Here is a 16,337-nt window from a genome sequence, read left to right as displayed (position 1 = left end):
AAAAACTGACCAAGTAAAGAGGTCAAGCTGAGTTGTGCGCATTGAATATCTGAGCTCAGGAATAGACTCTAAGTGCTATCTCTTGACTCAAGTAAAGAAATTGACCTAGTAACTAGTTGACTAAGCTAGTATCTTGCTATTCACTCAGCGCCGTTGTCTAAACCTTTTTCTCACGAAAAAGAAGTCTGCCCTAGCTTAAAATTTTTAAATAGTTCCTAACCCCCCATTGGAACTATACTTGTAACGTTATAAGGGACCAACAATTATGACCTTGTCAGGAAACAATCATTTGGTTAGTAATGTGGTTGATGCGTGGTCTCGAATATTGAATTGTGAAAGGAAGAGCAGGAGTCAAACTGCTGTGCATAGATTCTTATTCTCTACTGCACCATTTGTATGTGCCTTTACTTTTTGATGTTTTTTTTAAAAAATGGATTATATTAATATAAATGTTGTATTTTTTGTATAGGCCGTACTATGTACTGATGAGGGAGTTCCTGGAAGTACTAAGTACAACGAAAGACACAGTGCTTTTTTCGAGAGGATTAGTTATGAACTTAGGGAGGCTAAAGTAAAGAGTTTATAGAGTTATCAATTGGTAATTATATTAAAAGTAAATTGTATTTTGCTGTAATTTTTGTTTGAAATTATTATAATTGCTAATGGTTTATTTTTTTTAGGTGTTTTTTCCAGTTGTTTATGCTACACATTTCTATCTTTTTGTTATCAACCATATTGCTGGAAAGATAGACATTATTGACAACAAGGCTCTTGAGAAAGGTTTACAAGTGCATAATAAATATAAGGGTTTTCCAAAGGCTTTGGTAATATTACTCAATTGTTTTTTTAATTTTGTTATTGTGTTCTAAATATTTATTGTCATGTTCGGAAAAATTAACTGTATGTTCTGAATAGTTGATGATATATTTTAATATTGATAAGTTGTTGTTTTATGTTTTCCAGCTGAAATCATATTCACTTTATATTAAAAGTGAAAGCCCTGAGTGCTTGAATGATATCAGTGGTTATAGTTCAAGACATCTAAAGATGAAGTGGAAATACACAACAAACAATGATGATTGTGGTGTTTTCCTTATAAAGCATATGAAATCCTATTTTGGACAAGATGTTAATGAATGAGATATTGGAGTTGGAAAGAATAATGTGAGTTTTATTTTAAATCTTTTTTATGATAAGATGATGTTATTATTTTCAGAATGTTAGTAATATTGATTTTGTAATATTGCAGGTTGATCAGTTGAAGAAATTTAGAGTTGAGTACTGTTGGAAGATTTTGTCAGATTCTGGAAACAAAGAAGTTGTTGCTGTTAATCAGAAGACATTAAAATGGAAGAATGGACAAATAAAATAAGTTTATATTGTGTAATTGCTATAAATATTTTTAGCATTGTATTTTAGAATTTTAGAATATTTCTTGTACAAGTATTATTAGTTCTGTTAGTTGTAATTTGTCATATATATGGAATAGTTTTTGAAATTTTTATAAATTATATTGTAGAAGTTTATGTTGACAAAATTTCTGTTCTATTTTTGAACATGTTATATATGTTAGAACATAAAACATATTATTTGGAACATAAAACATATTATTTGGAACATACACGTTACGAATATTCAGATTAATATCTTGTTGCCTCGCAGCTTCACTTGACCAGATCATCAATCCGCCAAACATGAGCAGATCACTAATCTTGGACACTTTGCTTAATCAGTTTGCATAAGTAAGCCAACTTAAAAAAATTTTGCCTTATAGTTAACAGTTCAGTTAGATAATATGTCTCAGGACTGTGGCATACTCCAACAACATTGAATGAAGTGGATGCAGAAGAAGCTGCAATGGTAGATTTAGTTGATGAGACTAATCCTGAAGTCTTCCTAATCCCATCAAAATAGGAAACAAGGATTGGTAGGTGTAGAACAAACGGTTATGTCTGTCTTAAGAATGTTAGACAAACAAGTATGTCTGTTAGATGTGATTAACCAAAAAAACAAAAAGAACATAGAAAAATATATTAACAGTAAATAGAAAATCAAAAGAATGAACAGACTGATAGTAGAAAAAATTACACAGATTATTTTTCTTAACCGTATATGAATCTGACAATTCCATTCTATATAAATAGAACTCAAAAGATATGTCTTTTCACGAACGAAGACGACTGTACACGGACAGACACGACTTTTACGTATAAACACGACTGTTCACGACGGACATGACTATTCATAAAAGGACGTATTTGTTGGTATATAAATTAATGTATAATTTTATTCAAATTTTTCCAACAATCTCCCACATGAATAAAATTAAAAACGAGACGATTACGAAATGGTGATAACTTTCTACAGAATATATCTACATAGGATAAGTAGCTGATGTGCCTTGAACCTTCCCTTGTGAAAGTATATTTACTTTACTGGCTGATTAGTAGACGCGATGTCTTTGAACTATCTGCCGTTTGTGTAAATGATGATATACCCCACACAGATACCAACATAACACGGTATGGTTCTCATGGTTATGTTCGTTCTGGTCATGAATATCGCCTGGTTCTGCGATAGTTTAAGAGAACTAGGCCCCACACTAGTCTCCATCGAAGCGACCTCACTTCACTCTGACATATGTGATTTTATTTGCTCAGAATACTGACGCACAATGTATCATTAAAAGCATATAGCTTAACCTTTTCCCGTTGGTGTCACTGTTTACATCTAGTAATGGACGAGGGTTTAACCCCCACAGTGAACGCGTAAGGTTTATGCAATTAGGTTGTCCCTTTGAACCTATTTCTTGGGATCTCCAGTCAACTAGGTAGGGTTTTCCTTCACATAACGCCTTTTCTTTATGGGCTTTTGTCTCATTCCTTTCGATGATTTTTCAATTTGATCTCAGTTTAACTTCTAGGTTAGCGGATCCGCTGTGTTATCTTTTGATTCTACAAAATCAACAAGGATGACACTCGTTGAGATCAATTGACTAACGGTGTTATCACACAAAAGATTTTCTACCTGTAACTCATCATACAGAAGCTTTTTATACCGTATATTCACCGACTGATATGATATTTTTCTTCGATTCCAACATTGAGACGTACTTATTTTAAGGCGATTTGATTTCTACATTTTTAGTGACTTTCATAAATTAAATCTAGCCAACTAATGTTCATCTACCAGCATCTAACTCGGCTAGATAACATCATTGCTCAGATTTGTCAATTTATGACATTTCACATTTCTAATGTAAATCCACCCTTACGCGCGCGAATATCAAATATGGAATTTTCGCATATCATCATCATCTCTAAAGAGAACGTATTTTCTTTTATCACAAAGTCTTTAAAATTCATATCAATGAATTTTCCTAGACTTTTAGTGTGGCTTACATGTTGCCACCGGTACAAATGGACCTAAATCCTTTGAAGTGACCGTATTTTTCGAACCGGATCCATCTTCAATTAATGTATATGTACCAATACATGCCAAACGACAATTAAGAAAATAAACCAACAATTTATTTCCTGAAATTCCAAACAAACAAAGTTAGAATCAGAAAATTATAATCTGTTTGAACAAACAGATACATAACAGATAATTAACAACATGAATATAAACTATATATGTAAAGTTGTCCTCCAATCTGCCCCGATATAATATTTCAATTATACTCTGTTCGTCAAGATAATCCATTGTCAATATTTCTGTTCGGCAAAAGAACTACGAAAATTGCAGGGATCAAAAGCGAAATAAAACAAAAATCTAAAAACAACAATATCAACTTTAATGCATGGATTAGAAAGGATATTTCATGATCAGAATATCTTCTTCTCATATTCTGCTTATTTACCATGAAACTAGTATGTAGGCCAACATATTGCTGCCATAGATTCGACATGATATCAATTTATCATTAACACAAATGCACACAAGCACATATAATATGTATATCTAACTTTTGATCAGACAATAATCACAAGATAGATAATATAATTACTGCACTAAACTTCAAGGATCAGACAAAAAATCCAGCACCATTCGTAGTATAAAGAAAACAATAATCATGAACCAACGCTTAATATCAACAAAACATGATTAATTCTAAGAATGAGAATGATACTTAGCTGGTGAAGAGTTGGAAAGAACTACGAATCTGTTCCAAACTATTCTTCCGCACGTGTTCAGAGAGTTATATTTCCTGAGTAAACCTTACTCTTCTCTTCTGTTTCTTCTGTATGTGTTCTTTGATAAATCAGCAAATAATTTTATCTGTCTTAAGATTGTAGAACAAACGGTTATGTCTGTCTTAAGAATGTTAAACAAACAAGTACGTCTGTTAGATGTGATTAACCAAAAAACAAAAAGAACATAGAAAAATATATTAACAGTAAATAGAACAGACTGATAGTAGGAAAAATTACACAGATTATTTTTCTTAACCGTATATGAATTTGACAATTCCATTCTATATAAATAGAACTCAAAAGATATGTCTTTTCACGAACGAAGACGACTGTACACGGACAGACACGACTTTTACGTATAAACACGACTGTTCACGACGGACATGACTATTCATAAAAGGACGTATTTGTTGGTATATAAATTAATGTATAATTTTATTCAAATTTTTCCAACAGTAGGCGCACAATTGTATGGGAAATAACCGGGAGTAGGAGGATACCTTTTTTGGGCGATGATTCTGAAATACTCATTCTTACAGATCTACCATTTGAAGGGCGTGGATTAATGTCGAACAACATAAAAGTTGTGATAGTAAATTCTCTACAAGTGGAAAGGAAAAAAGAGTTAGGAAGCAAAAAGCAAAAAAATAAATGTCTCTAATTTGGTGTTTAAACTGGAATTTAGCTACATAGATATTGTTTGTGGATAATTCAGCTATAATAGCTAATTTGGATATTCTCGATACTTTGTTCTAGCGCATCAATCACAATTTTTGCTATCACATATATCTTGTCATCATCTAAATCAAAGTAGCCATACACTTTGTTCTACAAATTAATAATCAAACCAAAACATACTACGTTATATATTCAAATTCTGTTATTTGCTAACCGCGCATAATCACGGTATTTTTTTCCAAAGAAAATTACCACAAAATCACATTTACTTATCTAAAACTATTAGGACAAAGTTGGAATTTATGTCTTTTATATACTTCTTGTTCAGAAGGATCCACCCAACCCAGAGTAGCGGGTTGATTATGGAGCAATAGTAGGAGAGCTACCTAACACAAGCGTTGCTTGGGCAGAGGGTCAGCAAAAGCGTGGACAACAAGAAGCGCCATATATATATATATATTTGTATTTTGAATCAGCCCTTTATTACTCAAGTACGAGCCCTCGAATCTTGATTTGGGGCAATAGGGCAGGGATGGGCATAATTAGGAGCGGCTTCCAATTCATCACTGGGACATTCTTTGGCGTCTATCTCGCTCAAAACTACAACGTTCCTAACATAAGGAAACTGGCCGACTCTGGTATCTCAATAGCCAAGCACATCGAGGAAACTTATAGGAAGCCCAAGAAGCGACGCGACGACGATGAATAAACTGATTTTGGTTACCTCTCTTTAGATTCCAGGTTCTTATATTAGCCTGTAGGCTCAAGTTCTGTTAGGGATTTATTTTTGTTTTTGTAATTTTCTTTTGAGGTTTTCAGGTTGTCATTTCAATTTATACTTTTGGTGGAAATTGAATACTTCGGTTTTCTCTTTCTTTAATCTGTTAATGTATCATGCATTGCCATTTGACCAATTAAAAATTGGAAAGAAAAATCAAAGGGTTTTGAACTGCCAAAGACTGATTTTTTGTAGTGGGAATTTTATGTTGATGTCGAATGCATAATTCAGAGGCTTCTTATGCTTCATACTCTTTTCTTGGATATTCATAATATGCTATGACAGTAATATAAATTGGCTGCAAATTTGCAAGAACAAGCATGATATCTATATGAGGAGGTTGCAACTGATCATGGCTTTTGTTATTGCTTTTATGTTAACAAGAATATAATATGGTTGTCATCAAATTGACATTCATTTATGACAAGGTGACAACTCAACTAAGTGTTCCATTTTCAGTTCTATGCGCGGATAGAAGAGAAGAGATCAATCCAGCATTCTGTGTGTTTTGAAGGCTTTTATTATAACATTCGCCCCTTTTGTTTTGGAACTTTCTTTTTAACAAATCTGTAAGGAATTCAATACAATTAGATTCTGTTTTCATCATATCTCATATTTGGAAAGGAATGTATTTGCAAGAATTCAGTTCTTTTCTCTGGTGAACAAGCTAATATAAAAGAACTTGAAATAATGTAAGAATTCCATTTCTTTCTAATGATTTATTCCAAACAATGCAAAAAATAAGAAAGAAAGGAACATGGGATAAATTAGTTTTAGCGTTCATACTTCTTTTAGGTGGTCAGCATCACGAGTCTATTTTAAGTAGTTCACTAGGAACGCAAACTAGGGGCATTGTACTCAACTTGCAGTCTTCTAAGAGACCACAGTACTCCTTGGCTTCCTGCAATACAAATTTAATAAGCCTGATTCCCCAATGAATCTACTTGAAAACAAAGTATTCAGCTTTGCACGAGCCTTTTTAAGAGGACATGGAAAAATTATACTTCGCCATTGTGCATGCCTCTCTTCCAGGTAATATCTCTAGTCTTTCTTGGCCGGTTCTTCCTCGTGATTCATTGACTAAGGGCCTCAATTCATGTTGGTGGTCAGACTTCAATATTACCAGTGTGGATAATTCTCATTGACTTGTTATTGCCCTTATTTGTAATGTCTGTTATATAATAGTCCTGGGTGCATATCTATTCTAGTCTGTATAGTGTTCCTAAATTTACTTTCGGTTTGTAAGCTAGGCAAAACTTTGACCTTAATAATAGTTTTGTTATGCTTAATTCTTTCATGTTCCTATAGAAGATGTAGGGGGTGTCTGAAACGTGAGTTATACTGCTAAAAACTGATCTCTGAATTGCTGCTTAGACTTTTCACTCAGCAATGTAGTGTTTCTCTTCATTTTTGCCATTGACTCATTTAGTCATTCAAAGTATTTCTGGCACCAAATCCTGCGTCTACTTCAAGTCAGATTGCATGGAACAAGTATAATAATAGCATCACTAGATGCAGTGGCGGATCCAGAGGGGTCGCACCTGCCCCCCTTGGGTTCCTCCACTGCATATATTATCCAAGGATAATATTACCTCCTCCTATGAGGAAATTTCAGTGGCTGGAAAAGTTCACCATGAAGTCAATGAAGGCAAGAGTTCTACTTTGAACCTAGCAGATTGGGGAGGTGTTTTGGAATTGATCACTCGGGAAGAAAATGCTTCAGGAGGTGTAGTTAGCAGAAGTATCAATAATACAATTTCTTCTGTCCCCATCTGTGAGCAACTAGAAGAAGAAAGGGAAGCCTGTGAAGAAAAGAATGGAGATTATTTCCCAAAAATGGATTCTGAGTCTGATTATAACACTCGTGTAGCGGACAAAAGTGAGATGGAAAAAAAAAGCATACGGGATTGTGGCACCTGATATACAAGCATATATTGCATCTGGAATTGCTGCACAGGATGAAGACACTTGTCCAGGAACAAACAAATCTGCCTCTTCAGAGTACATAGATGTCCATCAATCTGTTGGGGATTAAGTCTCTGGTTTTGGCTTACTGTTTAACTTTTTGAAGTTGATTAGGTTAATGAGAACTTTTTTTTATGAATGTTGTGTTGAAATTCTTCAACTGTCCAATTATTTAACCCAAGCAGGTTAGTTGTTCAAAGATCCATTATTTTGTTATACTGATTGCAATTCTTACCCAGTACTGAGAACTAACTTGTTTTTTTCCTTTTTATACAATTTCTTGTAGATTCCATTTTATCGTTATATAGAAATGCGTATTGTATTTTTTCCATTTGTTTGTAGATTTTGAATAGGGATGTCTCCTATCCATGAAATATTGGAGGCATTCCACGTCCATATGGTATCTTTTGGGGGTGGCTAAATGCTGCTGTAGTTGCCTCACGTTGTATATCTCTATAACTGAGCCTATGGTGCATGTTGATTCTCACAGGTGCGTGCCTAATTGATAAGAATCCACATCTCATGACCTAATAATGTATCCCATGACTAGGGATTCACCTGAACCGCGACAGTCAAGTCAAGGGTTGTTGTGCAACTATGTTTCCTATTTGAACTTCATGTCTTCATGAATTAGTTTGTTTCTGAACCAATCCTGGAGAATATGCACAATTTTGAGTAGTGACAGAGAACACCTGAGTTGGTTTACTTCAAAGGTCAATGGGGCCTTCATGTTCATTCCTGCTTAGAAAAAATCTCCGGGTAAATCAGTGTGTCTGAGATCTGATAGCCAAATCCAATTTAAGAATGATAGCTGATTCTACATGCATAATGACTCTATGGCTGTCTGTTTGGACTGGCTGAAAAACTATCATGTTGCTTCCTTTCGCAGGAAATATATATCAGCAGCCAAAATAAGCTTTTTGATCTTGGTTATCAACAAAAATCCATTCAGCTTTTTTGCTATATTAGTCTGCAATCTAGTTTTTATCTTTACTTTAAAGCCAACAAATAGAGTCCTCAGTGATGTGGAGTCTGTTGGTGATGCTGACTTATGCTTATGGTTCACTAGATTCTCATAAATTGATTTATAATCATGACTAGATTTATAATCAGTAGATAAAAAGAATAGAACTTGTTATTTATAACAGAGAATAGAATTAATCTAGATTACTGTTTGCAAAGATATTTCACATCAGATAAGAAGAACAAGCAGATAAGAAGAACATAACTTAGCAAATAAGAAGAACAGAACTTGCTGAATGAATCTAAACTACTGCTTGCAAAGATATTTCACAGCAGATAAGAAGAACAGAATTTGTTTTTTATACAGAGAGAACTCCTTTTTTTGTAACCCAAGACCTCACCATGTTTGAAATGCATAATCACTTGAACAATAGAAAATTTTGATTCATTAAAAGAAAACTCTAGGGCATTCAGAAAAAAGAAGAAAAAATTCTTCCAAAAACTAGTCAACAAATGCCAACCCAAATAACAAACATTCATCCATTATGGATTAATTGGAACATGATACAGGAGAAAAAAAAAGGGTTGTCTACATTCATGATGAACTCCTAAAAATAGAAACAAGCATCATCTTATAAAACTAAATTAAAAACCCCATGGATATGCAGAGGCATAATCCCAGTTGATAAAACCTTGTCCACCGGCAGTAGCAATCCCAATATCATTAGTAGCCTGCAAGAAATCATTTTGATAAGCACCAAACTCAGGCCAAACCAGATCACTCAAACACTCACCCCCCCCCCCCCAATTTAACTTTCTCCGCCGCAACCGAACCCGGAATCTGCATCGGCATTACTAAATACAGTACTACTTTGTATGAATGATTCAGTAGTAGTAGTAGTAGTAGTTGGCATTTGAATCAGAGTCTGCTGGTGCTGGTAATATTCAGGCAAGTTCAGGGTTGCTGAAGTGCCATAAAGTTTGAGAGCAGCTGATCATAGGCCCTAGCAGCTTCATGTGAAGTATTAAAAGTGCCTAATCAAATTCTGTTGCCTCTATTTGGCTCTCTAATTTCAGCAACCCATTTACCCCAAGTTCTTTGCCTTACTCCTCTATATGTGCAGAGTGGATTCTCTGGTCTTCCTTTCCCTTTCTGATGGATTCTCTTACTAATCATTTTAGGAAATGGAGTTTGATGTCTGGACTCATGATGAAAACAAATGTTTATTTGTTTATTTTGTTTTTATTTTTCAGTGATCCCATGTTCAGTGAGCCAGAGTTTTCTATGGCTTTTTTAGTTTATGGTACCAGTCTACTGCAACTGACTAATGATTCTCTGCATGAATATGAAGTTCCCATTTTAGATTAAATATTTACAATACATTTTGGTACTAGTTAATTGTATTTACATTAAACATCATATATGAAACAAAATCTGGTAGCTGCTCGCTCTATTGCCAACTCAGTTTATATGTGTTATGCAATGACAAGGTGCAAGTCACAGGGAACAGGAGCAGCCTCATCACTTTCTGCTGAAGACGGAGGCCAGGGCACATGGTTCTTCAGCTTGTAAAAAGCACGCCACTCATCGATGCATGCTGCTTCATCTGGACTTAAATTGGGCAACGCTTTCTGGTTTAGAAGTTTGAGAATCTTTTCTGTTTCACCCAGAAGGAAAGCTGCATGCCGAACACTTTCTTCACGTACTTCAATTGAGCTGTTCAAACACTTGAGCATTATGATTTGTTCTAAATTGCAGAGACAAGCACACAGTATATCTGAGATCATAATACTCACTACTTCAAATAACATTTCGCTGCTCTGGATGTTACATCTCTCAGATTTCTGCAGAATAGTTGTGCTTATTCTATACATGGAATTAGCAGCCAATACCTTGACAGGCCAATTGGCTGGGCATTCCTTTAGACAGTGATTCAAGTGGATCTTCTTAGTTTCGACATATCTGTTTTTTGCAGCATCTGCAAGTCCTTCAAGTATTTCCTTAGTGCTCTCCGCTTGAGAGGAAAGTTTATTAAGATCCACATCGAGCCACTTTTGATAGAGATCAACTCCTTGCCAGATGATGTATGCTGCGTTTCTGCTGTTATTCATATCTCCTTCATGCAGGTTGTCTTCAATGTGCTTGACATAAATGAGACCTTCATGCACACTTTGTATCAACTGCTTACGCGAAGAACTGCATATGTTTGGAATTGCGATCGCAATTGCTGTCAGAGTAACAACTGGAAGAGGCCAACTATTTTGAGGTTCTTCAGAATCTAGAGAATGAACCAGGTCGCTATCGAATTCGCTCACTCCCTGAAGTCCTCTTGATGATTTTTCCAACAACTGTATTAGATGTTTGGGCTGTTTCTTCTTTCCCTTTTGTATCCAGTGATCGGTAGCATAACAATTTCTCTTCATCATCAGCTCAACTAGTTCGTTCTCACCTTCAAGATGCAAAACAAAACGGCTAAGGTCCGTTTTTGAGCTGGGCTGTGACTCTGATCCTGAGTCAATTGAAATGCTGCCGGATTTGAACTTGACCAACTTCCTGCAAGAATTGCAGAATAGCAAAATTTGGCCTATGAAGAATATAGAAACTAATCCAATTAGCTTGCTTGCCACCACAATTCCAATTTGCATTCCAATGCAGAAGTTCAAAATTCGAGTTTTTGCATCATGCAGTAGTTTCCGGCAGTGGCGGTTCTGGATCCGTATGTTAAATGGGCATTCTTTCAACTCTACAAGAAACTGGATCCAGTAACTTTCCACCTTAAATATACTCTTGTACCTTTCCTTTGTTCCTGAGGGACACCTGAAATTTACAGTGGTGAACCATCTAATAGCAGGAGCAATGGTGCCAACTCCTATTGCAATGGTCTGTGTAACAAGAACCAAGAAAGTTGACCACTTATAATCAGATTCCCCATTACAAAATTTGAAAGTCCGCGGCATCAAGTAAGATCTTAGCATGGCCTCGGCTAAAGTCAAGGCACTGATGAGGCACAATGCACCTGCAGCAGTACACGTAGCTGATCGCCCTATGACGAATTGGGGACTGCAGGTATGAGCCATCATCCAAAACTTCATTAGACCATGTCTAAGTTTCTTCTCAACTTCTTTCTCAGTTTGATTTGAACATTCATTGAGAGCCATTTCATGTTTTTTCTTGTATTTGAACTCTAAATGTTTCTTAGTAGTCGGAACTGTTAAAGCCGAAAACCCCAATTTCAAAAGCAAAACAAGCATGAGAAACATGACAACAGCATGTTCCTTCCAGTAAAGATAGATAACACCAGTTCCTAATTGGATACAAATATTAACAATAACAGTGATAACTAATATTACTAGAGCTATAAGATTCATCCACATTTCATTGTTTTCCATAGTTCCAAGAGAAGGCATAGAATTACCCATTACTGTACAGATCAAGGCACTGCTGCTAAGCTTTGAAAGCTGATCAATACGGCGTGGCATAGGGGTGTTTAGATCCACGGAGAGCTTGGTTGCCACAGTTAATATGGTCAATGACATGGCATTGATGCAGAAGAACTTGTTTGGGAACCAGAACTTTCTGCAACGGAAGCCATGGATGAGATCTTTAGCCATCACAATTGCACAAACCAGAGATGCCACTGCTATATAGATACCAATCCATGGAAGTGGCTCGCTGAATTTTGCTTCGTTGAGGATCCCGTCGGCCGTGCAGCCGAGCTTAACCATGTTTGGCTGGAGAAGGTAATAAGAATTGCAATTATTTGATTGGAGATTTCAACTATATGACTGAGTTATTCATCTTTCAGGGCAGATGAAAGTCAAACAGAGCGTTCTACATATAAGCCAAGGTAGAAAATCTGAGTCAAACAGTAGAATCGGGTAGAATTCTGAAGGGCCTTCTAGTCTGGGTCATAAACGAAGCAGTTGATATTATTAGGCATTATTGATACCAGGTGTGAATATATGAAATATGAGAGTAATTAGAAATAAGAAAAGTATTAAGTCAAAGAATTAGTGATTGATTTGATAAATTGAATTGAATTGGTATCCAATGGATCTTTAAAATATGAGTGGTCGTCATTATTCATTTTTATACGAAGGGGATTTAATGTGTTTAAGTGGAGCAGCAGTCTAGCATACTTGATGACAGCAAATATATATATATATATATATGTTTGAAAAGAAATTTTATTAAGTTTATTAGAACAATCCTTACATATTATATATATAGGATTGGAATCGAGCCGAGTTGAGTTTTGGTCTATTCAAGCTCAGCTCGTCAAAATAATGTTAATGAGATCGAGTTGAGCTTCGAGCTTGGTCTGTAATCAAATTTGTGTTTGAGCTCAGTTTATTTAGAAGCTCGTTTATTCACAAGTTGTTCATGAGCCAGCTCATTTATCTTGTTCACGAGGTTAGCTCGTAGGCTGCTCGTTTATTTTATTCACGAGCTTGCTTGGGAGTAGCCCGTTTCTTTTGTTTATGAGCTTGCTCATGAGCACTTATAAGCAGCTCATTAAGCATGTCCATGAACAAGCTCGCTTATTGTGTTCGCAAATGAAATAATATCAAATGAAATAGGCTTAATCATCAGTTGCTAACTTTATTGACCCTATGAACTTACATGGTGTTTCATTAGCCTCCTAAACTTGTTTAAAGTGTCATGTTTAAATCCCTAAATATATAAAAACGCCGTAAAAGTGTAACAAATAGAAATTTAATTTGTTTTAAAGATTTAGAATTATGAATTAGACCTTTACTTTTTAAGTTTTGAATTTTTTTTTACATATTCTAGCGTATTCATACAAACTAAGAAATATATTGGTTAACTAAAAAAAATTATCTCTCATGTCACTATTGAGGAATAAGCATTGAAATATTAAAAAACACATGTACCAATACGAAAAAAAAAATATTTAGACCAAAAAACTAAACTAAAAGTTCTTGGAATCCTAGAATGACTTATATCGAAGGAAAAATTAATTTGCTAGAATGACATATATAAGGGAATGAAGGGAGTAATGTGTTTAACAAATGAAATAATACATTTTTATATGCATAAACATTAAAAACCTCATTTTAATCATTAAATAAAAAATACTATACATATACATGAGAGGGGGTGGGAATGAAGAGAGGAGTGAGATGGGGAGGAATGAATGCGATAAAGATATGAAGTTATCTTATGTTAAAAAAAAAAAAAACTCTAATCTATTTCTTATCCTCCTAATCTAATTTATATTTTAGTATAATATCAAATAAAAGAATTTTGGAACGAATTTTTATCAAATTATAATTATTAAATATAAATAATATTTGATATTATTTATGAGCTTATGCACGAGCTTCTATCGAGTTTGTTCATGAGTTATAGCTCAGTCTACTTGCGAGTTTTTGAGTCGAACTTTTTCATGCTCAACCTCGACTCGTTTATTATCGAGCCTTCAAATCGTGTTTACAGTGGGTCAGCTCATTTACAACCCTACTCACATAAAGCAAACTCAAGCCAACTACGAGCAATCAAACAAATAAAAAGCTTTAAGTGAGAAGATGATGAGAAAAAATGTTGAAACTTTTTCACTGCAGCCTTTATTTCTAGTTTTACAGAATGAGAGTTTGGTCAATTTTATTATCATCAACGAGTTCCTGGTATCCAAGATCATGAAAGACACTGGAAGTTCATCGAATTTATTAACAATGCGAGTCAATAAAGAAAATAAAGATATCTCGAAAGCTACTGCATGATAATACTTTTTCTTTAGTAGGATTATCGAACATTGAGGTACCAATCATTGGAACCAAGTGCTTCCTATTGAGTTTAAAGATGGCAAATGGTGACAAATAGTTAAATAAAAGTTTGTGGTGGTGGATATAACATAATTATAAAGCTATCATCAGAAGTATGATGCTTGTTTAGGTCGATGTTGTTGTTAGTGTGCAAAAGCGAATAATGTCACTACCATGTGACGAAGGGGTTATTATCGTCTCGGGTGATAGGCAGGAGGCACAAAAGATACATTGGAAAACTTTAACTCAAATACAACAAGGTGTAGAAGCATCATCTATGACCCTTAGAAAGGCATCTTATAGCAGTGATAAGACATATATGTACTAATATGGCTAACTAAGTGCACATCCTGTGTATGTAGACTGTGATAAAGTTTAATAAGGAGTGTTGTTCTTACCTTATTTACCTCGATATATTTTTTATCATAAGCATATCTGATATGCATCATATTTGTTAGCAACCGCATGGTGAGATATTGACGAATGTAGAAACTTTTACATTCGAGGAAAACAAAATAGTGCTCGCGACACATGGATAAACTAAGAAACTTTTCTTAGATTAAAAAATAGGGTAGCGATTATGAATAGGTAGCCAACCAAATTCATCATGAATTAATTCTCGAATCATGGTTCCACACCACTAATAATTCATTTACAACTATGGATAATGAATGGTCATTGAAACCCCCTTGCAAAAGAGTATATCATACACTATAATGAATGAGCACATTAATAACAGATATCTGTAAGGAATCTAGGCTCCACGAGTAGTATGGACTTCCTATTGGCTCCCATAAAAATAAGATTTAGGCAAAACATGGAAAACTCTTATTCGTTGCAGAAAAAAGCTCGATAGAATTCTATGCGGGTGGTTTATATAATTCGGACAAGTTGAGCAGCAAATCTTATCCCTGGAAAACCCATTTCTCGAATGAGAATTTTACTTAAGTGTATCATTGCGAATGTGAGCACCCGTCTCTCAATTCTCAAATGAGAATGGTACTCGAAGGTGTCATCATGGATGTGAGCACCTAACCATCAAATATCCACTATGGATGTGAGCACCTAACCATCAAATATCCACTTCTCAAATTAGAATGGTCTTGAGTGTGTAATTGCGAATGAGAGCACTTGTCTCTCAAAAACCCACTTCTCGAATGAGAATTTTAGTTAGAGGTTTCATCGCGAACGTAAACACATTTCTCTCTAAAATTTTCTCCATGCGTGGTGATAACACTTGGATATACTATTATAAGCAGAAATGCTTTATTTTTCAAGGAATATATTGGGCAAGCATTTGATAATATACATAAATATCCATAATTAAAAAGAAAAGGAGAGAAACATTCAGAGCCTTGTTAGAGACAATGGAGAATTCAGAATTGTTATCATATAATGAGCATATTATTGAAATAGTTGGAAAACATAAATAATAAACATACATACACCATATGTACGAGGGAGGAGAAACATGTTAACACCCTTTACATGAGGGGGATAAAAGGAAGACATTCTCTAAGGAGAAAAAATATACACCATCAATATGAGCGAAGAAGACAACATGTACGACTCACTTCCAACTAGGGCTGCATATAACTAACCGGAAAACCGAAAAACCGATTTCCGAAACCAAATCGAAAAATAGATTAACCGTAACCGATGGACTAGTTTACAGTTTTTCATTTCGAAAACCGATGGTTAACCGAAATCGAAAAATAAACCGATTATTTATCGATACACATAAAACTAATATAAATATATGTAGAAATTTAATTATCAATATATAAATATGCATATTTATATTGAATTTTTAAGTTAAGAATATTAAAATAACTTAAAATTTATTTGTTTTATCGATTTTGTTAATTAAATTTGAAGTTAAATAGTTTTATTTAATATTTAAATAATTATATATTTATTTTAAAATGAATAATTATAGATTCAAAGTGATATTTGCTACGAACAGTCAC

General features: G+C 34.6%; 2 protein-coding genes across 3 annotated transcripts; one reads left to right on the top strand and one right to left on the bottom strand.

The window, feature by feature from the left end:
- The first annotated feature begins 5,209 nt into the window (after nucleotides 1-5,209).
- On the top strand, nucleotides 5,210-5,749 carry LOC136210535 (uncharacterized). Its single transcript, XM_066001829.1, has one exon. The coding sequence runs from the start codon at nucleotides 5,407-5,409 to the stop codon at nucleotides 5,581-5,583; it is 177 nt and encodes a 58-aa protein (XP_065857901.1). The 5' UTR covers nucleotides 5,210-5,406; the 3' UTR covers nucleotides 5,584-5,749.
- Nucleotides 5,750-9,918: 4,169 nt separating this feature from the next.
- Nucleotides 9,919-12,538, bottom strand: LOC136210533 (uncharacterized). 2 transcript variants are annotated; one of them, XM_066001828.1, is made up of 2 exons: nucleotides 10,378-12,538; nucleotides 10,158-10,297 (listed from the first exon to the last, which is right to left on the bottom strand). In XM_066001828.1, exons 1-2 carry the CDS (start codon nucleotides 12,304-12,306, stop codon nucleotides 10,289-10,291), a joined length of 1,938 nt encoding a protein of 645 aa, XP_065857900.1. In that variant the 5' UTR covers nucleotides 12,307-12,538; the 3' UTR covers nucleotides 10,158-10,288. The 2 variants fall into 2 exon arrangements, with proteins under 2 accessions (XP_065857899.1, XP_065857900.1); XM_066001827.1 differs by having other exon boundaries at nucleotides 9,919-12,537.
- Nucleotides 12,539-16,337: the final 3,799 nt, after the last annotated feature.

The sequence above is a fragment of the Euphorbia lathyris genome, chromosome 1 (genome assembly GCF_963576675.1).
Source record: "Euphorbia lathyris chromosome 1, ddEupLath1.1, whole genome shotgun sequence".
NCBI lineage: Eukaryota > Viridiplantae > Streptophyta > Magnoliopsida > Malpighiales > Euphorbiaceae > Euphorbia > Euphorbia lathyris.
Note: the sequence above shows the minus strand (reverse complement) of the source record. Positions and strands in the feature narration are given on the sequence as shown.